Raw genomic sequence first — 27,062 nt, forward strand, 5'->3', positions numbered from 1 at the left:
AAGGATGCCTCCGCCCTCAGTGACAGAAAGGATCAGAGTCGGGCAGGTTATGGTCACATGTGTTACGATGGTCATGGAGGTCAAGAAGCCAGTCTGGAGAATAATAAGCTAGATTGAATCTAAAGAGAGAAGAAGAAGAAGAAGGAAGGAAGGTGAGGCTATTCCTCATAATATACAGTTGTCCGCTTAGCAGTTGTAGCCTTGGTGGCTAAGGTTGCCCCCGTAACAACCGTAACAACCATAACAACCATAACAACCATAACAACCATAACAACCATAACAACCATAACAACCATAACAACCGTAACAACCATAACAACCATAACAACTGTAACAACTGTAACAACTGTAACAGCCGTAACAACCGTAACAACTGTAACAAGCTGTAACAACCGTAACAAGCTGTAAGCTATAATCGTAACACTACCCCCCCCCTTTACTAAGATTGATCTCCTGATCAAGAGTAAGATCATTGTGGCTTCTGTGGGTATTTTCGGTGGAAAGTTTGTGTGAGTTCAGGTGCATTGTTGAAGTTTGTAGCAGCATACCAAGTGTTGTCTGGTGGGTGGTTCTTCCATGCTGCCATATAGAACAGCTTCTTCCGTAGGAATTTAGAATCTAGAATTTCTTCAACTTCCCATTAAAGTTCATCTTCTATAACGATTGGCAGGGGTGGTTCATGGTGCTGGCCTTGTAAAGCATCATCTGAGTCAAGTCGTAAGAGGTTGCTGTGAAAGACAGGATGTATCTTCATGCATGGTGGTAGCTCTAACTTGCCCAATTCGTTCGAGAATCTTATATGGACCAACTTGCTTGTGATCGAGTTTCTTTGATGGCCTCTGAGTCCTGATATTTCATGTAGATAGCCATACTTGATCTCCAACCTGATATCTTGGTGCAGCTTTCCTGCGTTGATTTGCAAATGTCTCCATGCGAGTTTGCGAGAGTGCGATTTGGTCTTGCAGAAACTCCCAAATATCTTTCATGCTTTGTATCATATCCTTGTGTTCCTGTGGCGCTATTTGGAACTCACTGTTCTTAATATCAAAACTCATTCTTGGCTCGAAGCCCTTATTTGCAAAGAATGGGCTGAATTTTGTAGAGTCTGAAGGTAGAGCATTTGCTGCAAATTCTGCCATGCAAAGATATTCGACCCAGTTGTCTTGGAGATAGTTAACATGAGCTCATAAATATCGTTCCAAAGTTCTGCATTGAACCTCTCAGTTTGCCCATCCGTTTCTGGGTGGAAGGCAGTAGACAATTTTGTTATAACTTTCCAAACTTTGCAGAGGATTTTCCACACTGCAGCCACGAACTGGGGGCCTCTGTCTGAGATGATCGAATTTGGTAAACCATGGTGTTTCCATACATGTTGAAGGAGTAGCTGTGCTGTTGCTTCTGCAGTTGTGCCTTCTTGGCCTGCAAAGCATGGGATAAAATGGCGTTCTTTTGTAAGTCGGCATGCTACGACAAGGATAGCATTGTTTCCTTCACACAATGGCAATCCTGTAATAAAGTCGAGTGATATGTCCTGTGTCATGACACTCCTTCGATATTTGTGTCACGACCCTTCGATTCGCTTTAGTCTCTAGTACTTAACCAATCTTGTAGGTAACTAAGGAGCGATGACGTGTAATGAATCATAGACGGTTGTAGAAGCTTTTGGAGCTATCGTTGATGTTCCTAGGCCTCTAGTTGATAGAGATATGTCATGTGTAGTTTTAGCCCAGTAACTAAGGAGTGATGTCATGTATTGAATCATAGAGGGTTGTAGAGATATGCTATGTGGTCATATCAGCCCAGTAATGGTGGGTGCACCAGATGTGAGAATCTAGCCACCCAAGGAAGGGATGAATTTACTAAGACAACACACTGTCTTAGAAAACAGAGCCAAAGGGTCGTAGCTTAGACTATTCCCCAACGCAGCAATCAGGTGTGTGATGTAGTGAAGTGGTTCAGACAAGTTGCAACAAATGTTGAGTCTGGGAACTCAGGGGTAAGTCAGAGGTTAACACCTCACTGACTTTTCAGAAACAAGGAGTAACAAGATGAATGCTTGGAAGCTTGGAAAAGACGTGGAAGTATGTGATAGTCGATTTACTGTATTGTCTGCTTGCCCTTTCTTAAGGAAAGGGCAATCCTATTTATGCTAAAGGAGTGTAGTTCTCTCATTTTCCAAGACTTTCCATGACTTACCAGGCTTGGTAACTGTAGTCGACGTAAGAGAATCCCATAGAACCATCTCTTAGGTTCGTAGCCTATAGGAAGTAAAAGGAGGTCCAAGGTCAGAGTACCCCTATAGACAAATTATGTCATAGACAAATTATGTCATAGACAAATTATGTCATAGACAAATTATGTCATAGACAAATTATGTCATAACTTAACCAATCTTGTGGGTAACTAAAGAGGATGACAAGTAATGAATCATAGAGGTTCGTAGGAGCTTTTAGAGCTATCGTTCATGCTCCTAGGCCTCTAGTTGGTAGAGATATGTCATGTGGTAGTATGAGTGATGTCATGTAATGAATCATAGAGGGTTGTAGAGATATGCTATGTGGTAATATCGGCCCAGTAACTAAGGAGCGATGACGTGTAATGAATCATAGATGGTTGTAGCAATCGTTGAGTAGTATTGCTCTTGTTGTTGGTGTGATAAGCCAAAATATGTATAGTGACTTGTAGGTTTGAGGAGGAGATTTCCAAGTTTGCTCTTGAGTTTGATAGCAAACTGAGTGCAACGAATGTCAGTATGACAATCTTGTGCTAGGAGACAAGATCTAATCCTACTATCGACCACACTAGGTACAAGGCGTGCCTACAGCAACCACTATGTGAAGATGGGTATGGGTATTCAGAGTATATAGATTAGCATGGCAGCGTTAATGAGCATAGGACAGGGAAGTGTTAGAGCTGTAAAGAGGACATTAACGACTATGATGTCTAATCGAGCTTTAAAAGTCACATGTCAGTATGCTTATGTTATGATACTAGCACTCTTTATTTTGCAGGTGCAGGGGTGGTTAAGGGAGTGGATGGGTAGTAGGGGGTTTCCGTCTAACTTAGGGAAGGGGATCTATAGAGGTGGCTGAATGAGCTAAGTGCTAAATAGGACAGATATCCTAAACTCGAGCAGTAGAGGCATTTGAGGTGTATGCACTTGGGTTTATAAGAATGGAATAAAAGCTAGAAGAATATAAATTCCAAATAACGTGGTTGTACACCGAGTCGTGAATGTCACCGAGTCGTGAATGTCACCGAGTCGTGAAACTTTTTTATACCCACCACTGTAAGGTATAATTAAACAACCACAACATGTATTAAAACTAAAACTATTCAGAATCTGATGAGCTAAGTACTTCTATGACCTCCTGACAAGTTCGTGCATTATGGCCAGCCCCCCCGCAAGTGCCATAATGTCGTACACCTGGTTGCCCCTCATTCCTACCAACCCCTCCAGAGCGCTTCTCGCGATTTATTTGCTCCGTAACTGCCCTTTGGGACAAATCATCATGTGCATCCCCTACAGAAAGTGCACACCCTTGACGGACATGAGACTTTTTAGCCCTCCGGCGTTTGCTAAGAGCTTCGTTTGCTGCTCGAAGGGTGCGGACTTCAGCTGACAATAAAGTCATTTCATGTGCCAAAATCTCTGTCCCTTTAGCTAATGCAGTAACAGTAGCAAAAATGGGGGTTGGCGAGCTTCCTTGGTGCCGTGCAATGCAATTTTTAACTAGAGTAGTCTGTGAGAGAGCATCTATTGGGTTGCGAGGCGTTTGAGAAACCCAAGGATCAGCGTCTATAGAGGGGGGTCCTGTAGGTGTAGGAGTCCGCAACTTGACGTCTAGCTTTGAAATGATTACTTGCGGATCAAAGGGCACTAAACCAGCTCTGCAAAATCCAGCTTTGGCGTTTTGAGTTGTTATTGACTGGTTATAAGCTGCGTGGAAAGCTATAAAAAACTCAACCTTTGTAATATGGTTTATATGAGCCTTAATAAAGGTCTCAATTTGACGCCCATACATGCGTTTAAGAACACTAAAGCACCCAACATCAAGTGGCTGAGTTAGGTGAGACGAGTGAGGAGGTAGACAGAGAGTTATGATGTTGTTTGCTTTGCAATATTCCTGAAACAGCTGATTCGTGACTTTCATGCCCGTCTAAAACCAACATCCGATATGGTCCTTTTGCACGACTGCAAGTATGTTTATCGAAATGATGAAGCCATTCTAGACCTGTCTCGTTGTTGGTCCATCCATTGCTTGTTGGTTTAATTACCCAATTGTGAGGAAGGCCGCCTTCAGTATACCAACTTGAAAGGTGACATTTCCCTTGAACTACTAAAAACGGAGGGATACTCCCGCCTTCAGCATTCACACAAACAATTGCTGTAGCCCATTCCCGATTGCCAGGCTGAACTGCCTTGCCTCTGCCACATCGATCGGCGTGCGTAACAACTAAAGCTGAGCTAATAACGCCCATCATGAAGCCCGTCTCGTCAAAGTTGTAGAAATCGCAATCTTGGATGCCGTACTTTGCTCTCATGTTCTGCACAAGTTGAAACCACGCTCCAATAAGCTCAGGATCTTCGCACAAGGCTCTTTGAAAGTCATAAACGCGATTACAACACGTCTTTAACTCGGGGCGGCGTTGTATAAATCGATATGCCCACCGCGTCCCAACGTGCTTTCCCCCACGCGATTCAAGGATATAATTTGCCATATCCTCCACACTAGCAGGCCGAGGTGCAAATCCTCTTGCATCCATATCCAATATATTTCGAATAATCACTTCCTCTTCTAGCTCAGTCAATTTATGACTATTGGCTTTGGTTTCGCGTCGAGAAGGTCGGCCGGCCATTCTATCAGTAAGCGTAGAATAAGGCACTTTATATAGTATTGATGCAGACCTGCGATTAAGCGATTTACATGTTTGAAGAGCCTCAATAGCTAGAATGATTCGCGCTTCTTGGGTTTGGATTTCCATTGGTAGTTGTGGAGGAAACGCGTGTTGAAGTTCGTAGGTAGCTAAGTAGGGAAAAGTTCACGACTCGGTGACATTCACGACTCGGTGTACAACCACGTTAAGATTATTTCCTTAATAATTTCTAATATGGCCAGAATATAGATGGGTTATCTAACCATGGCCTAGCTATAGAACACGGTATAGAGAAAGGGAAGGTCTAGAGCGCACTCTAGACCTCGGGAGCAAAACCTTAGCAGTTTAAGGGCTTCTGCGCAAGGCGCAAAGTTTTAAAAGGAGGGACAGTTGGGACAGTTTGAACATTGCTCTCGACTTAGACATAAGTCTATGCAAGTTTTGGCTTCTTACATGGAACTGGTAAAGCGAATTCTCGAGAAGACATACAAAAGACAGTAACTAACTGGAAAATAGTGAGCTTTCATCTATCTGGGCTACAACGATTCTATCTGGGATGCAACGATACACTTTCAGGTTCCACTACGCAATCGGGTGGCTGGACGTAAAACAAAGGCGCAAGCCTCGGGGACGTCTAACGCAGAAGAAAGGACATTAGCACGATGGATTACGAGAGTTACCAGTACTGGCTTCCTAGCAACACCTGTATTGGTGATAGAGACAGGTGATGAAATTCGTCCAAATACCCCGCTCCGATTGGCCCAAATCGATATACTACAATTAAAGGAACGGACTCTCGACGATTAGAGTCGTTGCAGCGGCATCAAGAGGCTACATATGAGAAGATATCGCAGCGGTTTGGCGTTTTCGTACGCGGTGTGACAAGAACCAGAACTCGAGAACGTGTATAACATGAATAGGGATTTAGTGGGAACGATGCAATCGACGCGGAATAATAGCGAATTAAACTCGGAAATTTAGTGGAACACTCGGGAGTAGCTTATGTATGTATGTGGCTCTCACGCCCGCCGGTCTTAGGCCCATTACTCTCCAACGCCCCACACGCCTCGAGAGACCGCCGCTCGCGAGATCAAGATAATTGTGGGATAAATGGAATCGCACGAGCCAGGAGCGAGGGAGGCGAGCGGCTCCCACGCCCGCGGTCTCCAGAGTCGGGAGACTCGGAAGATTTGCCGATCTGGCGACCATCTCAGGTCTCCAGAAATGGTGGGCTCTGCGGAGTTGCCGGAGCGCAATGAAGGATATATGTTCCGGCCCAGTCGCGAATAATTCATATTCGCGAATAGGCTGGCCCATTCGCGAATGGGCCAGCCCAACCACGAATATGAACCTCCGCGAGCGGGCCGGCCTATTCGCGAATGGGCCGGCCCAACCACGAATAATAGTAATAGTAAAGTAGTAATTAAGAATCTATATACTATTACCAACAGTGTCTGCTCTTTTTAGAGTACAGTTCTTACACCGCTTTATAATGAACTCTACTTCTTCTCTCTTTAGTCCATAGAACTTTTGTTGTATGATATTCCATGTTTTTGTACGGCCTGCGTGTAGGAGTTGTAGGTGTTCGTTGATAATAGTACCAAATGCATCGCTCTCAAGAATTACACATCGTGGGTTTTGAAACCTAGTAGGAGCTTATTATGTAGAAGCATAAACTCTGTTTGCGCACGATGCTTAAGTCGTGATTCAATAGGATTTGCAGGTTTCATCGATGGGTTCTGAAGATAGAGGAGTAATTGACGGTATTTTAAGTAGTCTATCCGCTCTCTATTACTATAGCTAAAGCTATGAATATAGGTTTGAAAAGCAGTGCGCACATCCTGAGGAAATGGATTAATCTGTGCAATAGTAGGGTCTTCCATATTGATGAAGTTGATATAATAGATCTATCTACAATATCTATACTATATTACCCCGCATAGGTTGGGCATCATTCGCGGTTGGGCCGGCCCATTCGCGAATAGGCCGGCCCGCTCGCGGAGGTTCATATTCGTGGTTGGGCTGGCCCATTCGCGACTGGGCCGGAACATATATTATTATATCCTGAGGGACCATTGGGAGCTCCTAGCCTGACTGCCTGGTTGATTTGATTCGATTGCACTATGTAAGCCGTTCTGCCCAAACTGCTTCTCTATTTTCGTTCATAGTTATCTATAGATCTAATGACTCTGAACTTGTCAGACCTTTCATTGCCCTTACTTCTATATACCAGAATTCACTTTTCTACCACTACGTATATTTTAGTACTGTGGATGGGCTGCCCGGAATTGCTTTAGGATCACCTTGGCTGCTGCAGAAAATGGGTTTGTGTCGACGCATGATTTCCTACCTACCCACATCCGGTGTCGCTCGTTCTCTACATTCCAAGAGGACGTGTCGCACCGTCTGCAACCGCATTGGCATCATCTGTATTGGCCTTGTTGATGGCCTAGAGGTAGGCGCGTATGCCGATCTTGCCTGTGTGATGACCGATGCCAATATGTGTGGTGAGCCGGTAGAGGTAGTGATTTGCCTATGTATTCCGTTCCCTTACAAATGACTCTGAGTGATAGAATAGTACTATTGCAGCAGCGCTAACATAATAGTTAATGCCGCTTCCACCAGAGTACATGCATCATGTTGTCTGAGTGCTGCTTTTGGATATTTATCACTGCGGGTGCTTTTCCTCGCCGCCGGTCGCTGTCCTAATACTGCACACATCTCTGTTCTTCCGATCAAGTTAGCTAGCACAGCCCATGGTGGATTTGTTGTTTCAAATACCCTGGAAACCTCGATCCCTAGGGATACGCCGCTGGCGATTGTGTTGCCGATTCCCCGCAGTTCGTCTATACTGCTGCAGCGGAAGGAAAGCTGGCTGCACTCAACGCCCTGAGAACAATCAATAATCGAGAGCCGGAGAAAATCGACTATTCAGTCGTGCCGTGGGTCGTATTTACTACTCCAGCTGTTGCTGGCGTCGGTGTTAGTCTCATTGACGCTCGTGCTAAGGGCATTGACGCGGAAGCATCGTCTTCCCCGCTAAACCTTCTTCCTGGCGCTCTCGTACAGCAAAGCACGCAGGGCTTTGTAACGCTAGTGCGAGATAAGAGTGATGACCGGATCGTGGGTGCGTTTGTTCTGGCAGAAGAATGAGGAGAACTTGTAATGGAAGCAGCTCTCTCCGTGCGTTACCATGTCATGGCCAAAGACCTGGCGGGGATGTTTCATCCATATCTTACGTGGAATGAGGCTTGGAAGCTTGCTGCATTGGGCTTTGATAAGGATGTGAAAACCTTAAGTTACTGCGCGACGTGAATCTTGACTTGTTTCTTCCAAATCGAATACCTTATAGATAGAGATAGCTGAAGTAAATTTTACAATCGGGAATACAATTTCAAAGTAACAGATCAGGTCACATCTTACATTGGATTGTGTTACACTTGTAAAAAAAAACTTCCTACTGAAGCAACATGCCAAAAACTGTGGCACCTAACTGCACAGCTCTTTGCTGATCAAGAATCGTCCCTGTTATCTCCGGATGAGCTTGTACCCAGGCATCTGCGATTGTTCGGCTGACGAAGAAGTTTACATATTTGCAGCAAACATCCGCAGCAGCGCCTGTGTTAGACGCCGTTCCAACGAAAACAACGGTTTCGGGGGGGTCCCAGCTAACCCGTTGCTGGTGAAAGATAACACAGATTTCGTCGCCAGACTCTGTCCTTGAGTGCATTGTTGCGTCGCTGTGAACCATAGGCGGGATTCCGAGAGCATCTATCGCGCACATGGCAAATACTGCTACCCCGCTTTGCAGTTCGACACGATGATGCGTTGGTCTGACCGAGAACGGATAGGCAGCGATGATGTTCCTGTGCTTGTCCATTCGTATATAATCGTGGTCGTGCAATGCACTCAATATCTCATATCCTGTTTTACCGGAGTCCGCCGCAATGTCATCGATGATATTGCTTGCAGGGAGGCGTCCGGACTCACTCAGCGAGCTTAGGATTGCGACTTGCATTGCACGCAAGCCTTGCTCATCGGGCGCGCAACGACTTTGCAAGAGAGAATTGAGGGCAGGTGGTAATCCATTGTCGTTGCAGCCATAGTGCTCGCAATGTTCCTATTGGATTGGTCAGATTTCCCTCAATTGTTGACCTAATTAGGATTGGACTGCCAACAGTCATGATCGAATGCGCTTGTCCTGAGCTGGGTAACAAGAAAGACCGTGAGTCGAGATCAAGAAAATGCCCGCGAGAGTACAGTAGACCTGACAGAAGACGATGGTGAGAATGGTTTGGAATTCCGCGCGGCAGCAGGCCATAGATGAGGACGAAATTCCGCCCCACCTTTCCACAGGCCAGCCGTAACCTGAAAGATCAGGCTTGATTAGGGGACTTGTGTTGCCGGAGCCTAGCAAGGCACATCAGAGCAAGGGCAGAGCATAGAAATGTCGATAGGGGGGCGGGAGGTTGTGAAAGCTTCTTGCCAAACTGCTGTTAACAAAACAGGAGGCAAGAAGGGCTCGAGTGTGAGCCTCTAGCGGAATATAAAGCTCATAGTATGCCTATAAGGCACACCATTTGCTTGATATTAGTGGCAGGAACAAGTTCCTGCTGCTAAATCACTAGGTGGATAAGGTAAGAGGCACCAACTACTCGTGCCTACGTTAGCGATGACACTTGAACCTATGTAAGGGTTAATAATACTGTATTTGTAAAAGGGGAGAGCTTACTATAATGCTGCTTCCTATCTAATAGGATGCATAGAGGTTTCTTATAAGGTTGACTTAACAGAGGAGGCAGGGGATTAAACACAAAGGCTTTCTAAGTAACACATTATAGTATTGTAAAGAATACTATATTAAGTTGAGCATGAAGCTCCTATCTAAGGGAATACTATCTACTTATATAGTAGCACCATGCCTTATAGATAGTTTGGATAGTTAATAGATAGCTCAACTATCTAATATCCACTAGTTTCTACAACTATCCACTAGATAGTCACACTACAGCCTAGCCCCACTAGCCTTATGACTTCTTAGGTCACGTTACTATAGCTGTAACAAGTAGTGGACTAGGACGTCTAAGGTGCATTAGAGCGATTAGATCATATAACGCCTAAACAATTGTTTCTAACTGACGCCATCTTAACATTGCCTAAGGTGTTACTAGTTGTTAATGCAGGATTACTACCATTAATGACGTGATGGCGTACTACATTGTTAAGGAGGGGACAACCTTCCATCGTAGTCGTGCTAGTCAGCCTGTCCTACTAGTCTCTATGGTTAAAAAACAAAAAGCCACTATAGTCTAAGGCAGACTGTAAGGACACAGGGCACCCAGCTCACAGTAATAGCATATGAGAGTGCGAGTCAGAGGCTAAACAGATGCTATCCTATAGGTCTACTACGAAGGATACAAAAAAGATGATGAGGAACCCCGTTGGGTCAATCCCCTTAAGTACCCAAAACGGGTCCGACTCGGCTAACCTGCCCTAACTCTCCCCACGTTGTTACGATTATAGCTTACAGCTTGTTATGGTTGTTACGGTTGTTACGGTTGTTACGGTTGTTACGGTTGTTACGGTTGTTACGGTTGTTACGGTTGTTACGGTTGTTATGGTTGTGTTGTGGAATAGTCTAAGCTATGACCCTTTGGCTCTGTTTCCTAAGACTGCATACAGAACGATCTTCTTGTCTATAGCACAAGTAAGGAGGAACATGTTAAGCATGTCAAAATGGTTCTACAAAAGCTTTAAGAAGCAGGACTACAAGCAGATATAGCAAAATGCGAATTCTTTGTTCAAGAGACAAAATTCTTAGGACTCATCATTGGAGTTAATGGAATTCGCATGGATCCTGGAAAGGTGAACACTATACTCGATTGGAAAGCACCAAAATCATTACGGGACATGCAAGCTTTTATCGGATTCTGTGTGTTCTATCGAAGGATTATCAAGAACTATTCAAACATCATGAAACCACTCGTCAACTTAACGAAAAAAGACCATGTCTTCGAATGGACAGAAGCATGTCAGGAAGCATTCACACTTCTGAAAAAGACTGTCACAGAAGCCCCAGTCTTACGACATTTCGATAGAGAGAAGACAGCCTATGTTGAAGCTGATGCCTCAGATTTTATTTCCTCAGGGGTACTGTCACAGAAAGATGACAAGGGAATCCTACAACCAGCTGCATTCTTCTCGAAAAAGATGGAACCTGCAGAATGCAATTACGAAATCTATGACAAGGAGTTACTCGCCATCATCAGATGCTTCGAAGCATGGAGACCAGAAGTCGAGGGCACAGCAATGCCAGTCCAAGTTTTGTCAGATCACAAGAGTCTTGAATACTTCATGACAACAAAGAAGCTTACTCGAAGGCAAGCTCGATGGGCTGAGTTTCTGTCAAGGTTTAACTTTCAAATTATATATCGACCTGGGAAACAGAACGGAAAAGCAGATGCATTAACTCGAAGACCAGGAGATAGACCAGAAGGGAACGAAGAAGATGACCGCCAAAAACAACAACTTCAAACCCTGCTACCACTCAAGAGACTCCATCCAGACCTCCAAGAGATAAGGAAATTCGAAGATGCTAAGGTGAATCAAGACATCCAACTTGCACCAGTCCACCTACAGGAAGCAAGTATTCTAGACAAAATCCAAACTGCGCAACTTCAAGACAGCTTATGCAAAGACACTATTCAGAAGCTTCAGAATGGAGAACGAAATAGTCCAGACATAGCTCTAGCATATTGCGAGGTGAAGGAAGGGCTCTTATATTATCATAATAGAGTCTGGGTTCCAGAAAGTGCTCATGTCGAACTCTTACAAGAAATTCATGACCAACCAGCAATGGGACACCCTGGCATTGGGAAGATGATTCGGGTCATCAAAAGACAGTATTACTTGCCCCGGATGATAAGACAATTATACAATACATCAAGAACTGCCATATCTGCAAAAGATCAAAACCTACAAGAGATGCTTATAATGGACTTCTTCAACCAATCCCTGTTGGCAGCCAGCTGTGGCAGGATGTAAGGACAGTTCGAACTGAGGCTGACCTTCAAGTCTGCAGAAGTATCCGAAGTATAATGTGAAGACTTCGATACTCGAAGCAGTAGGACAAGGTATAGTAGTTCAGGCTCCAAAGCATATACTTTATACCACAGGGGTTAAGTGGTGAGACTAACAGGTTGGCCAAGTGGTTCGACTCGAAGTAAGGGAATGCAAAGTAAGTCGAAGCAGGAGGAATTGCAAGAAGGCCAAGTAGTATATAATTTGCTAGCTAAAGATCAATAAGAGACATGAGCAATAAGTGCTTATATAACAGTAAAAATCTCTAGTGCCAAATAAGCGAAGGCACTAATTAACCGAACCCTAGCTAAGCGAGCCCTAGTGCAGCAAGCCAATAACAAGAGAGCCTAAGCCAGTAGTCAACATTTGGGCTGATCTAGGTCAGCAAGTGAAGCGAAGTGAGCGAAGTGAGTGAAGCAGGTGAAGTGAATGACATAGTGAAATAGTTACTATAGGGGTACTCTGACCTTGGACCTCCTTTTACTTCCTATAGGCTACGAACCTAAGAGATGGTTCTATGGGATTCTCTTACGTCGACTACAGTTGCCAAGCCTGGTTAGTCATGGAAACTCTTGGAAAATGAGAGAACTACACTCCTTTAGCATAAATAGGATTGCCCTTTCCTTAAGAAAGGGCAAGCAGACAATACAGTAAATCGACTATCACATACTTCCACGTCTTTTCCAAGCTTCCAAGCATTGATCTTGTTACTCCTTGTTTCTAAAAAGTCAGTGAGGTGCTAACCTCTGACTTATCCCTGAGTTCTCAGACTCAACATTTGTTACAACTTGTCTAAACCACTCCACTATATCATACACTTGATTGCTGCGTTGTGGAATAGTCTAAGCTACAACCCTGTGGCTCTGTTTCCTAAGACAGTGTGTTGTCTTAGTAAAATCTTCCCCTTCCTTGGGTGGCTAGATTCTCACATCTGGTGCACCCATCATTACAGAATAGTAGAGTTATTACTCTCATTCATTGTATCAAATATCCTCTCCTTACGACTTATTGAAAGCCATTCGTTTCATCAATTAGTACAATTCTTAAGCCCAACTACTTTGTCAATCTCGTCACGAACACTACACTGAGAGCTACAGCGGCAATTCTCATATCACCGAGGCTTATTACAAATAGAACTCCAAGCTCATATTACCTATGGTGGCCGGATATTTATAACGACGGATGTATGGACTGCACAAAACTATACAGAGTACGCTGCTGTTACAGGTCATTGGATTAATGAGAAGTGGCAGCACCGGTGTGTATTACTTGATGTAATCCACCTTCAAGAACCAATTCATAGCGGCGAATATCTCGCTCAAGAATTAGCAGCAGTAACAGATAGCTTCGAAATCACAGGTGCTATCTTTACTTGTACACAAGATAATGCCTCAGCGAATACTGTAATGCTTTCAGAATTTGAGAAATTGGCCAGTGAACGCCAGACGTCTATTCAACAGCCTTGGACGTTTACTGTTAAAGAAGGGGACGTCCAGTGTATTGCACATATCATTAATCTTGCAGTCCAAGCTGCTCTTAAGAGCTTGAAAGCCAGCCCGGATACAGAAACAGAAGCATACTGGTGTGAGCAAGGTCTTGCCCAGATTCCGCAGCATATGGATAGCTCTTCAACTGAAGTATCAGCAACCCTTGAAAAGCTGTGAAGACACATTTATGTGTTTCGGAACCGACGAGCTTGGAAGGATGCTTTACAGAAACAGATAAAGGCAGCAGGCCAAAAGCCACGCCAATTATCACTTGATATGCCTATATGCTGGAATTCGACGTATTATATGCTTGAAACCGCTTTAAAGCTTCGAATACCGATTACTGCAGTGTGTACTACACAAAAGCTTGATCCTAGTATAAAAGATATTGCGTTAACTATAAGTGATTGGACTATTATTGAAGCTCTTGAACGATTATTCCTATTCTTAAAGCCATCGAGATGGTTACAAAGCTATTCATATCCAACCCTTAACTTTACTATCCCTCTTTACTTAAAGATGATAAATAAAGTTATATCGATACAAGAAGATCTTGGTAAAAGCTCTGCAATTGGACTAGCATGCGGAGCTGCGCTTCAAAAGCTTAATGAGTATTATACTCTTACGACGAATCAGCAGTGTAAGCACTCAGCTGTTGCTACAATTTGCGACCCACGAATGAATCATACAGTATTCAAAAGGTTATATCCAAATACTATAGACGATACACGAAGATCACGAGCAAGGGCACAATTAGAAGACGTCTGTAGGACATACCAAAAGCGAGAGTATCACCTAAACAGCCCTTGTGGAAGCAATAGGTACTACAACTACAATAGATCAAGAGCCTGATTCTGATGAAGACCTATTTGCGTCAGAGGGCTTAGCATTTCAGGAGCCAGAATGGAGGCGGTGGATGCTTGAACCACGGCCTGGTGAGCACACTGATATTCTCATTTATTGGTGCGCAAAGCAATACCAATATCCAGTTATTGCCCGTATTGCTCGTGATCACTTAGCAATTCCAGCAACATCCGCAGCATCAGAACAGGTATTTAGTAATGGTAGTGATATTATTACAAAAAAGCGGAATAGGTTATCACCGCCAACAATTAGATATTTACTTTGCTTACGGAATTGGGGTCAGATTCAAGGGGCTGATAGTGATGGCGATGATGCTGACGATGAGGCACACGAATAAGGGGTTAGGGTAGGTTACTAGTATTATCAAAAGCTTCATTTTTATATACTCTATTCAGCCTCATGTATCCGGATATATACCTACTCTACCCGTAGGATTTTGGCCGGATACATACCCTACCCGTGGGGGTCACGGATATAATCCAAGCCTTCTTAGACTGTCAAAACACTCCTATGGCAATATACGACCTACGTACAGCTCTTTTCTTCTTTTGGCGTTCGTTTGCGGCCTGGAGCTTCTTGTTTTCGTCTGTAAGGAGGGACTGCGGAGTGTGCATAGCCATTCGACAGCCCTTAACTAATTGTCAAACGGCACGATCTGTAGGACTAGTAGAACCAGCCGTACGACGTTGTACAAACTCTCCAATTGCCCTAGCTTGTAATTCAAGCTCTTGTATATTATGTGGCGTCTCTAGGACCTAAGGCACTAGTTTAGTCGACGGAGGAGGGGGAGGGGTAGGAGTCTGTAATTGAGTATTAAGCTTCGAAAGAACGCATTATAGGTCATACGGGATTAATCCTATAGCTGTAAACCCACTACGGGCCATGTTTGGTGTTAAAGACCCTGTATGAGCTATAGAATAGGCCTAAAGGAAATCAGACTTATCAATATGGTAAACCCCGACTTGTATAAGATCTTCAATTTGTCGTCTATATAAACGTTTTAAGACCGCAAAGAAACTAATATCAAGAGGTTGAAGTAGATGTGACAACAAGACTTAATGCGACTACTTTGCCAACTCTTGAATGCCATTGTTGGTAGCATGCTTGGGAGTGAGGATGAATAAGGTCTATTTTGGTCAATGAAACACAATCTGCAATATAATCAAATCTCTGGAAAAGAACCATCCCACGCCTGGGACATGCACTTCTGCACGCGCAGCCCCTGGGGAAAAGGGGGTGAAAAGGGAAATCTATGACATTAGCACGCTGACGCGCGATGAAGAATATGGAGATAATAAGTGTACAGGAAGAGAAAAATAATAAACATGGGTGGCTTCCCAACACCTCCCACCCTCCTCCCACCGGGCCGCCACATCGCAGCATGTAGCCAGCCGTCATCAACCATGTCATCAGTCTTTCTTTCATCACGGAACATTCCACAAACCTAAGCCTTCCTCCTCGGCGACTTCCTGATAGAAGACGCACCCCTCGTCGAAGCACCAGTCACCTCGACCTCCTCCGCGCTGCCATTCAACTTAATAGTCGGCACATTGACCCCAGTAATACTGCGTAACTCCTTCTTCTCCCTCTCCGCCCGCTCCTTCTCATCGCGCAACTCGCGGTCATACTCCTCATCATCCTCAGCGTCGCTGCGCTCATCAGAGAGGGCGTTGAAGAAGAGGAAGCGGTATGCGATGCGCAGGATCGAGAAGAGCCAGAAGAGATTGAGGCATTGCAGACAGCTGAGTAGAGCGGCGGTGATGTAGTGCGAGAGGTCGCACTTGTATTGCTCTGTTTCCCAGTTGAGCTCATAGGGGCCGATGGTCTTGAACTCGAAGAAGAGGGAGAGGAGGATGCGGAGGTTGAGGTAGTGGCGCATGTAGATCCAGACAAAGGTGAAGAGACCGAAGTAGGGGCCGACGAGGGGGTGGTCGATGTAGTTCAGGGTCTTGGATGTCTGTTAGGTGTCAGTGGTGGTCTCGGGCACGTATGCAGAGAACTTACAGCAAGGAAGAAATCACTAATGTCGTGCGTGGTATATACAGCCAGCCCGATATAAGTGAAGTGAAAGCGGTAGCTGAGCCCAATAAGCAACAAACTAACGATGTGATGTCCCACCAGCTCCTTAAAGTCCTTGCGCGGCTTCTCCATCCCAAACAGCAGCACGATAGCCTGCTGCGCCCAGTACGCCGCCTGGAAGAGGTAGTAGAACTTGAAGTCGGCCGCGAGCGTGCGGTGGGGGAATCCCTCGTACATGCCGGGGATGTTAAAGTACCACACTGGCGTGCGGCTCATAACGTACATGCCCGCGGGTCCCGAGCACGCAAAGTAGATAGCCGTGTACACCTGCTCCATGAAGCGGGACTGCTTGGCTCGCGAGCGCAGCCCGCAGCGTACCGCGAGGGGGCGCAGCAGCATCTGCATGATGAACTCGCGCGTGAAGGATAGAACCACGATGTAAAAGGACAGGAACGCGTAGTCCCAGTACCCCTTGCCGTATTTGTGCTCGGTGCCGGCAGGGCTCCCGGCAGGGATGGGTCGCTTGTAGGAGAGGAAGATGAAGCGGTTGATTATGTTGGACTCGGTGGGGTTGATGGCGTATAGGGCGGCAAAGACGCCGAGGATGGCGAGAGGTGTCACCCAGGTGTATTTTAGGGCAACGCTCTTGCATCTTCTCAATAGAGACTGAGCCTTCCTCCGCTTCGAGAACGGGCGCGCCTTGCGGTCGCGTTCACTCCTTGCCTATGTGACGACGTCAGTATGTCTTCACGACGGTATACCCCACCACAACCAGCGCAGAAACTCACCCTCGACAACGCCGCACTCTGCATTTTCAACTCCATCGTCGCAATGGCCGGCACACCAGTATCTCCCGCCCGGATCTCTCCCCCCAGTCCACTGCTCTTCCTCCTCCTCTGGACCTTCTTCTGAACGCTCGCGCCCGTCGTCTCCTCCGGCAGCAGCCTATTAACCCGCTCATCTAGCACCGGAAAGGGCTCCGTCTTCTCCATCGTCGCGTGGCTCTGTGTTCCTCCGAGGCTTCACAGTTTGTCCTCGGCCGAGGCGTTCCCAAGGGAAAAAAAGGGGGGGGTGTGTAATCGCCCAGCGAAAGGCGCACGGGCGGTGCTACGAGGGGTAGCGCGTGTAAAAGCTCAGATGCAGGGGCGTGTAAGCGTGTAGGTCGTGCGTGGACCTACGCGGATGAGGGGTTATAGGTGCAATTGCAGGTGATGTTGTACAAGGAGTGAAGGTGTTCGGCCGTTGATTTCACAAGCAACGCCGAAATGTTGTCGGAATGCGGGGAAACTATTACTCCGATGGTGGGGTCACCGTCATAACTACGTCGGATAAGGATTCTGAATTTAAGGGTTCAGAAGAGCACGGGGATATCATGCCGCCATGAAATAGTGTGCAAAAGTAAATAGGGGACCTGAACTAGAACACCAGAAGCCAGTAGTCACGGTTCTAGAAAGTCAAAGGGTTTAAGGTGAATGATCTAGCGTATAGATATATCTCCGCGCGCTATGGCACCGAAAAAACTACGGATGAATCAACCAGAAACCTTCCCAACTCGAGAATGGGTAAAAAGAAGTACACAAAGTAAGATATAGAAGGTATATGCTCCGTGAAAACCCTAATATCCAAAATAGAAGTCGCTAAATCCGACTTTCCCCGCAGTTTTTCTTTTGACAACCGGAAGCCTGTAGAAGAAACGCCTTCGTACGAGCCCAGTTACTGCTCTAAATCCATACATCCCAAGCACTTTGTCCCATTCGCCGATCCGCGGCCAGACACGTCCCCATCCTAACTCCCACAACGACTCTGCAATGCTGCTCAAAAACAATTCCTTCACCAAAACCTTCGCCACCATCACCTTATTTATTTATCCTTAGATAATCCCCCCTGGCGGCTCATATGCCTGCTGCACCCTCTGCCCATTGCCCCTCAGCGGCAACCTGCCGTCCAAACCCCCACTCCCTGGTGGCTCGGACCCCGGCCCCTCCGGATGTGTCTTTCTCAGCATGAACATAGGCTTCTTCCCCTCCTTATCCAGCTGTTTAAATAGAATTAACGGCTTCTCGTCCCTCTCTAGACAGCGCTCTTGGTCTCCGAATACGATATATAGGGCGTACTGCTCAGCCGGTGCGTTGATGTTGTACTTCTTGAGCGCGGCCGGCAACACCTTCCAGCACGGATCCTCCATGCTCACGCGGAAGGACTTGAAGATCTCAACGGATGACGACTGTGCGTCTAGTGCGGGAGTTGGGGCGCGCCGCGGCTGTCCGCCGGGCTTCATGCTGTCGCGCGGATAAGATTGGTAGGAGTTGAGGGTATCGCTCTCGTTGCCGGTGAATGTGCTGCGGCTAGAGGGGGTGTTGATCTCGTTGCGGTAGGAGCGGGAGGCGAGGGTGGAGCCGGAGAGAGTCTTGAGTTGGTGAGGTGGCGAGGTGGGAGATGGAATATTGGGAGATAGTCCTGGAGAGGTCTGTGGTTGTCCGCCGTTCATCGCTGCGAGGTGTGATGAGGATAGGACGGCTCGCTCAGCTGCTGCGGATGGGTCGAGCGCCTGCTCCATCATTGTGCGCTCCTGGGATTGATGGGTAGGCGATGCGTTCTTGGGAGTGGAGCCAAGGAAAAATTGCTTCGTCGAGAATTTTCGCTGGAGTCCGCCTCCCGACTGGCCTGATGATGGACCGGGCGCTGGAGGAGATATAGTCGCGGAATTGTCATATGCCGCGTATTGCTGGTTGTAGTTCTGGCTGCTCGGTGCGTTGGGGTGGTATGGGAGTGGTTGTCCCTCCTTCGCCATTCGGAACACGGGCAGCAGGTCTTCTCGCAGTCGACGGTACTCTTCTGTGATCTTGCGCATCTCAGCCTCTGCGATGCTCATCCGCTCGTCTCGCAGCCGTAACTGCTCCACTAGTTGTCTGATATCCTTGAGCGTCGCTGTGGCATACTGTGCTTCTGCATCGGCAGCTTCGAAAAGTCAGCACTGCCACTCTGTAACGGTATCGCCGGCAACATCAGACGGGACTCAGACTTACATAACGGCACATAGTGATCGCTCTCGATCCTCACATCCTGCTTGATCTTGATTTCGTAGACGCTCTTCAGAATCGTCAACCGATGTCCCACACTCCCAATCCCCATCTCCTTCAAATCCTCATGCAGCAGCGCCACCAGACTCTGTCCCGTAATATCGTTCTCTGTAGCACACCGTTAGCTCCCATCCTTTACTCCCCCCTCACTACCGCCCCCACCCTCTCTCCCATGAGGAAAAACTCACCCAAAAAGATGCCCGTATAAACACTCAACCCCAACCCGCCCACAAAGTCTGCACACTCCTCCGCTGTCCAGTCGACAACCCCCCCTCCCCTCTCCCCTCCGCTCATCCTTCCATATGTCGTCGGTGTGTGCTCGCTCCCACTCCCCGATTCATCGTCCTCGCTGCCACTATCCACACTGTCGTCGTCGGTAACCTGCACAGGGCTGCTCGCATGCACACTGCGCTCGTACTCGTCGTCGGCGTCGGACTCAGGGTACGCTGTGCTGGACTCAAAGGCCATTTTGGTGGTGGGTGGGTGGTCCCCTCCGTCTGTGCTGATTTGTTCTCGTTGCGGGGTTGACTCCGCTGTACGCCCTGTACTCTGCTTCCCTCGTTCTGCTTTTCTCGGGTCGCCAGTCGCAGTGAATTTGTACGTTGTTCTGCCTTCCTTTCCTTTCGATTTCCGTTCCTGTGGTCGTGAGGTCGAGACAGTTCAAGAACAGACTGGTAGGTAGAGCGGCTCCAGCTGCAGCGTCTGGGTTTGGCTAGCACGGGTCGGCGCTAAGCCGGCTAGGGGTGCGAACAAGGGTTGGTGGGCGAGGAAGAGGGCTAGCGGGCGGCTTTTTCCGCCAGGTACGGGATGGGCGACGCCAAGAACCGCCGCTTTGGGATTGGGGGGGTTATGGGTAGAACGGGGGGGATGAGGGGGGGTACGACTGAGACTTGTTACGTTGCAGGCGGCTGTGTTAGGGGGAGAAAACTCCTTTCCTCGACAATCCTTTCTTCTTTTCTCTGTCCCTTGTTGAAGAGTTTTTGTTTACTCTTTACTCTATCTATCTAATGATATTACGGCAAGGAAGCCGTTGAAAATCTCACTTGATACCATGAACCGACGCAAAATTGATCGCCTCCCCACTATCCAAAGCATGCCCGCTCGCCCACCCCGTAACACTCGCCGCCTTCATAACCAGCGTCACCGTATCATCGTCTTAGTATTGATAAAATGATCTGCCCCTAGCTTCTTCGCAAACTCCGCCTTATCCTCACTAGTAACCCATCTTCTTCGCATACTGCACCGCCAAATGCCCCAATCCACCTAGACTCTGAACAGCAACAATCGCGCCGTGGATGACATTGTTGTTATCGTGGGACAAGCTACTTGGTAGTTTGCTTTGTGATAGTGTAATGAGGATATGTGAGAATGTAATGAGGATATGTGAGAATGTATCGATATGCGTTAAGGCATAGGTTTCCCTCGATATATGTTTCTATCTTTTTCTTAACGCATATCGATACATTCTCACATATCCTCATTATAATAACCTATGCCTTAAGTAAGTCCAACTTCACAATGCCCAAAAGGCATGTGAACTTGATTTTGTAATCCAGTAATTACGCATCGCTCTGCCTCTTAATTGGCCGATAAGTAAAAGATGGGCGATATCCCCAAATGCGGACCGCCTTTCTATGATATCACCGTCAAACAGTGACGACATGGTGTTATGGAGTTAGTTGCCACTATCGCATTTACTCGTGCGGCCCAAAAGTTTCCACAGGGTCTGTGAACAACAGCCAATTAGATTGTAGGAATCTACCAAGCACCATGTACTTGTACCCGAGTACACGCGTAGAAAATGTACACGCGTAGAATATGAGAGTGAATGAAGCAATGAAGTAATGCTCAACAATGGCTGAAATCTCAATACCACTACGTGCTGCAATTATTACCTTGCGTGTATACATGAACACATCATATGGAGAGATTGAAAAGAAGCTTGGAATCTAAGCTGACTCTATTGCATATATATGGCACCAAACTGTTAAAAGGCAGGGAATACTGAAATTCACAACCTTCTCCAACACCTCGAATCAAAGCCACGAAGCGGAAGACCACAGACAATTCAAAAGGATTCTGAAGAGTCACTATGCATACGATCTTTGCTACTTGCAAATCCATTTGACACTTTTTATCAAAGTCAAGTCACGTGGTATCAGTCATGTGAAGCGTAGCGAGATCGTAGTGTAGATCCTAGTGTAACACTGACTTCTAAACAATAGAAGATGTAAGGACACAGGGCACCCAGCTCACAGTAATAGCATATGAGAGTGCGAGTCGGAGGCTAAACGGATACTATCCTATAGGTCTACTACGAAGGATACAAAAAAGATGATGAGGAACCTGTAATGGTGGGTGTGTCATACTGACATTCGTTGCACTCAGTTTGCTATCAAGCTCAAGAGCAAACTTAGAAATCTCCTCCTCAAACCTACAAGTCACTATACATATTTTGGCTTATCACACCAACAACAAGAGCAATACTACTCAACGATTGCTACAACCCTCTATAATTCATTACACGTCATTGCTCCTTAGTTACTGGGCCGATATGACCACATAGCATATCTCTACAACCCTCTATGATATGATTCATTACATGACATCACTCCTTAGTTACTGGGCTAATACTACACATGACATATCTCTATCAACTAGAGGCCTAGGAACATGAACGATAGCTCCAAAAGCTTCTACAACCCTCTATGATTCATTACATGTCATTGCTCCTTAGTTACCTACAAGATTGGTTAAGTTATGACATAATCTGTCTATAGGAGTACTCTGACCTTGGACCTCCTTTCACTTCCTATAGGCTAGGAACCTAAGAGATGGTTCTATGGGATTCTCTTACGTCGACTACAGTTACCAAGCCTGGTTAGTCATGGAAACTCTTGGAAAATGAGAGAACTACACTCCTTTAGCATAAATAGGATTGCCCTTTCCTTAAGAAAGGGCAAGCAGACAATACAGTAAATCGACTATCACATACTTCCACGTCTTTTCCAAGCTTCCAAGCATTGATCTTGTTACTCCTTGTTTCTGAAAAGTCAGTGAGGTGCTAACCTCTAACTTATCCCTGAGTTCTCAGACTCAACATTTGTTACAACTTGTCTAAACCACTCCACTATATCATACACCTGATTGCTGCATTGTGGAATAGTGTTACGGCTATAGTAACATGATGTCATGGTTACAGGGCCAGGGCCTAGTAACGTGACGTGTGAGTCACATAACGTGACGTGTGAGTCACAGTGGGAAGCGGGGTAGGCTGCCATGTGACGGGGCTAATGGATAGTTGCAGAAACTAGTGGATATTGGATAGTTGAGCTATCCACGAACTATCCTGAATATCTAGCTATCCGCCAACTATCCAGATTACCCATGAGGCACGACGCCACTATATAAGTAGATAGTATTTCCTTAGATAGGAGCTTCGTGCTCAACTCAATACAGTATTTGTTATATACTAGTAACGTGTTACTTGAAGCCTTTGTGTCTGATCCCCTGCCTCCTCTGATAAGTAAACCTTTACGCAAGAGAACCTCTGTGTCTTCTATCGTTTAGAAGTCAGCGTTACAAATAGTCTAAGCTACGACCCTTTGGCTCTTTTTCCTAAGACAGTGTGTTGTCTTAGTAAAATCATCCCTTCCTTGGGTGGATAGATTCTCATATCTGGTGCACCCACCATTACAAAACAGCCTTTGAGGCTATCCAAGCCCAGTCACAGCAGCAGGTTACATTAGATAGGTGGATTACATAATATACTCTATATAACGATATATACGATAAGACGATGGAAATCCTTGCTACGGATGCCATCGTCTTAACAAGGGTTTGACTGTACTTAATTGCCAAGGTCACGCCTAGTGGACACTCTACGTTTCTCTAAGAACTTCACACTAATGAGATTCGTAGGAAATTCCACATTAATGACCTAAAACCATAGCAAGACCTTCTGTCCCATAATGAAGAGAATCGCAAACAAATTCAGAGGAAGCAGAAATTCTTAGAGGAGGAAATCTAGCGCCGTGCGGCCATCTTCCGCGAGTAGGGACTCCTAATCGAGAATGATAAGGCCCTACTACAACACGATCCACCATGGTAGGAGCAGTTCGTCCATTATCCAGCTGACACAGCTGGCGAAGGCGACCCCTGATATTAGGAAGGGCGTTAGATGAATCTGCAGCACACCTAGGCACCGCGTGGTGCCTTTCTCCCTTTCTCTAGTGAGAGAACAGGGGAGTCTTGTCGGGGAGGAGTGGAGTGAATGGGGCGCAAGAGGGTCTACGGAAACCTTATGTAAATGAGCATCAATGGAGAAAAGGGAGCAGTGATGGTAGGGAGTGTTTTGCACATTAAGGAATATCTGCTGGTCGGACAGTTGTATTTTAGCGTGTGGTTCGTGTTTGTGTAACAACAAGAGCAGTGCTCATGTCTATTTGCGTTTTCTGTTTCGGTGTGGAGAAGGAAGCCTAAACAACGGACGAAGTTAATGCAGAGATGAGTTGCATGGATTAGCAGATTGACTGCGCAGGCATTGTATCTAGAAGGGCATCGCCAGGTAAGCAAAGGTATCCGGGAGGATCAAGGTGTTGGTCAGAATGGAAGGGGGGTGAATGTACAGAAAATGTAAGAGAGCCTTGGTAGAACAGGGCAGCGAGAAGTCACGTTATGGATAGTTACATACTAAGGCCCTCTATTGATATGTGTCATACTGACATTTGTTGCACTCAGTTTGCTATCAAACTCAAGAGCAAACTTGGAAATCTCCTCCTCAAACCTACAAGTCACTATACATATTTTGGCTTATCACACCAACAACAAGAGCAATACTACTCAACCATTGCTACAACCATCTACGATTCATTACACGTCATCGCTCCTTAGTTACTGGGCCGATATTACCACATAGCGTATCTCTACAACCCTCTATGATTCATTACATGACATCACTCATACTACCACATGACATATCTCTACCAACTAGAGGCCTAGGAGCATGAACGATAGCTCTAAAAGCTCCTACGAACCTCTATGATTCATTACTTGTCATCCTCTTTAGTTACCCACAAGATTGGTTAAGTTATGACATAATTTGTCTATGACATAATTTGTCTATGACATAATTTGTCTATGACATAATTTGTCTATGACATAATTTGTCTATAGGGGTACTCTGACCTTGGACCTCCTTTTACTTCCTATAGGCTACGAACCTAAGAGATGGTTCTATGGGATTCTCTTACGTCGACTACAGTTGCCAAGCCTGGTTAGTCATGGAAACTCTTGGAAAATGAGAGAACTACACTCCTTTAGCATAAATAGGATTGCCCTTTCCTTAAGAAAGGGCAAGCAGACAATACAGTAAATCGACTATCACATACTTCCACGTCTTTTCCAAGCTTCCAAGCATTGATCTTGTTACTCCTTGTTTCTAAAAAGTCAGTGAGGTGCTAACCTCTGACTTATCCCTGAGTTCTCAGACTCAACATTTGTTACAACTTGTCTAAACCACTCCACTATATCATACACTTGATTGCTGCGTTGTGGAATAGTCTAAGCTACAACCCTTTGGCTCTGTTTTCTAAGACAGTGTGTTGTCTTAGTAAATTCATCCCTTCCTTGGGTGGCTAGATTCTCACATCTGATGCACCCACCATTACACCTTGTCTGCTTCAAGCTTCAACTATTTCTATAGCAGCACTTCGATACTACAATGGAGGACGACCAAGCTCCTACAATTACTGCTGAACAGCAGATGCAACAACTGTTTGCCTTTATACAAACTATAGCAAACAAACTTGAGAATTTGGAAAACACCTTTCAAGCCAACACTTCAGCAACACAATCTTCAACTCAGACACATCATACATAGCTTTCCACAGCTCCTCTGGCTATGTCGGGTACCCCAGGTGCACTTCCTAAAGTGCCAACACCAGATTTATACCATGGAGACAGGAGGAAGTTGAAGGGATTTCTTATGCAACTGGACATCTACTTCACCCTCAGGCCTCATCAGTTCACCTCAGACATTCAGAAGATATATTTCGCTGCCAGCTACCTCCGTGGATCTGCATTCAACTTCTTTGAGCCATATCTTAGAAGACTTAGTGGCAACAACCAAAATACCACTACACCTTTGATTACCTCTTATGACCAGTTTCAAGAGGAACTTACCAGGACCTTTGGAGACATCGACGAAACTGCTACAGCAGAAAGACAGCTACAGAAGCTATGTCAAAAAACCTCTGCTGCTCAGTATACAACAGAATTTAGGAGAATCACTTCTCACTTGACTTGGAATGAAGAAGCCTTAGTCTTCACTTACTACCAAGGGCTCAAGAGCTCTGTTAAGGATGAACTCAGCAAAGAAGAACGCCCTACAACACTTCAAACGCTTATAGAGAAAGCTGTCAGACTTGATGATAGGCTTTTTGAAAGAAGAAAGGAGAAGAACCAAGACTGGCATCCAACAAGAAATTTCAACAATTACACCTCTACACCAACTGCTAAGGACTCAGCACCTGAACCTATGGACTTAGACGCCTCTATAAAGAGATCTACAGCAAATCCAGCACCTCAGCCTACAAGAAGCCCTCAAAAACTGAAAAGGGGTAAACTTACTCCTCAAGAAAGAAAACACAGAATGGACAACAACCTTTGTTTCTGTGGCAAAGGGGGGCACAGAATTCAGGAGTGCTATTCAGCACGGGGGAGTGCTGATTCAAAACATATAGCAGCCTCAGACACAGTCACAGCTGCTATTCCTGAAAAACTTGAAAAATCCCCACCAGGCACAACTTCAACTGAGACTACAACTTCTCCCCTAGACAACAAAGATGTGTCGATGGTTCTTTCTCAGAGTTTCACACACCTGTTAATCCCTATTCAACTCCATTTCAAACAACAGGTGTTATCTACAAGGGCTATGATAGACTCAGGGGCAACAGGCAACTTTATATCTCAAGACCTCATCTCGACACACCAGTTACCTACAATTCCCAAACGCACTCCAGAGTTGCTCCGAGTCATTGATGGAACTCCTATCAGTTCAGGTTCCATTACCTGCAACACCCCAGTACTCAAACTTGAGATTCCCCTAGGAAAATCAACATTTTCAGACACCATCTCTTTAGATGTTATACCAATGAAGTACCCAGTTATCCTAGGTCTTCCATGGCTTCAAAGGCATGATCCAACTATCAATTGGAAGCATTTATCGCTTGGGTTTAGCTCAAATCCTGAGCTCAATACTGAAAAAACCCTTCAAGCCTCAGTTACCCCTATTCAGGTCCAAGACTCAGACTTGTCCCAGATCAAGGATTTTAACCAAATTATGGACGATATATCATCTCTGATATGGGTTAAACCTTTCCAACCTGTCCTGGAGATAGCAGCTACTTCAGATTTGGAGAAATCATCTCAGGAGGTCATTTTGCCTTTAGCATACCAAGACTACCAACATCTTTTTGACAAGGCAAAGGCATCAATTCTGCCAAAGCACCAGCCTTATGACCATGAGATACCACTCGCAGAAGGCTCAATGCCTCCCTACGGCCCTATCTACTCTCTATCTGAATTAGAGCTGAAAACTCTCAGAGAATACCTAGATGAGAACCTTAGTTCTGGCTTTATCAGACCTTCTTCC

General features: G+C 45.8%; 4 protein-coding genes across 4 annotated transcripts; 1 reads left to right on the forward strand and 3 right to left on the reverse strand.

The window, feature by feature from the left end:
• Window positions 1–5,988: 5,988 nt before the first annotated feature.
• VC83_06498 (uncharacterized protein) lies at window positions 5,989–8,031 on the forward strand (the record flags this gene model as incomplete). The annotated part of the gene is made up of 2 exons (XM_024470096.1): window positions 5,989–6,105; window positions 7,681–8,031. 2 exons carry the CDS (start codon window positions 5,989–5,991, stop codon window positions 8,029–8,031), a joined length of 468 nt encoding a protein of 155 aa, XP_024323693.1.
• Window positions 8,032–8,270: 239 nt separating this feature from the next.
• VC83_06499 (uncharacterized protein) lies at window positions 8,271–9,261 on the reverse strand. Its single transcript, XM_024470097.1, has 2 exons — window positions 9,057–9,261; window positions 8,271–8,998 (listed from the first exon to the last, which is right to left on the reverse strand). Exons 1-2 carry the CDS (start codon window positions 9,060–9,062, stop codon window positions 8,336–8,338), a joined length of 669 nt encoding a protein of 222 aa, XP_024323694.1. The 5' UTR covers window positions 9,063–9,261; the 3' UTR covers window positions 8,271–8,335.
• Window positions 9,262–15,291: 6,030 nt separating this feature from the next.
• On the reverse strand, window positions 15,292–17,546 carry VC83_06500 (uncharacterized protein). The gene is made up of 3 exons (XM_024470098.1): window positions 17,117–17,546; window positions 16,314–17,051; window positions 15,292–16,266 (listed from the first exon to the last, which is right to left on the reverse strand). The coding sequence occupies exons 1-3, from the start codon at window positions 17,318–17,320 to the stop codon at window positions 15,754–15,756; spliced, it is 1,455 nt and encodes a 484-aa protein (XP_024323563.1). The 5' UTR covers window positions 17,321–17,546; the 3' UTR covers window positions 15,292–15,753.
• A 138-nt stretch (window positions 17,547–17,684) lies between these two features.
• On the reverse strand, window positions 17,685–20,060 carry STE50. Its single transcript, XM_024470099.1, has 3 exons — window positions 19,597–20,060; window positions 19,355–19,516; window positions 17,685–19,286 (listed from the first exon to the last, which is right to left on the reverse strand). The coding sequence occupies exons 1-3, from the start codon at window positions 19,874–19,876 to the stop codon at window positions 18,199–18,201; spliced, it is 1,530 nt and encodes a 509-aa protein (XP_024323564.1). The 5' UTR covers window positions 19,877–20,060; the 3' UTR covers window positions 17,685–18,198.
• Between the last annotated feature and the right edge of the window lie 7,002 nt (window positions 20,061–27,062).

Source organism: Pseudogymnoascus destructans, assembly GCF_001641265.1.
Source record: "Pseudogymnoascus destructans isolate 20631-21 unplaced genomic scaffold scaffold_12, whole genome shotgun sequence".
Lineage (NCBI taxonomy): Eukaryota > Fungi > Ascomycota > Leotiomycetes > Thelebolales > Thelebolaceae > Pseudogymnoascus > Pseudogymnoascus destructans.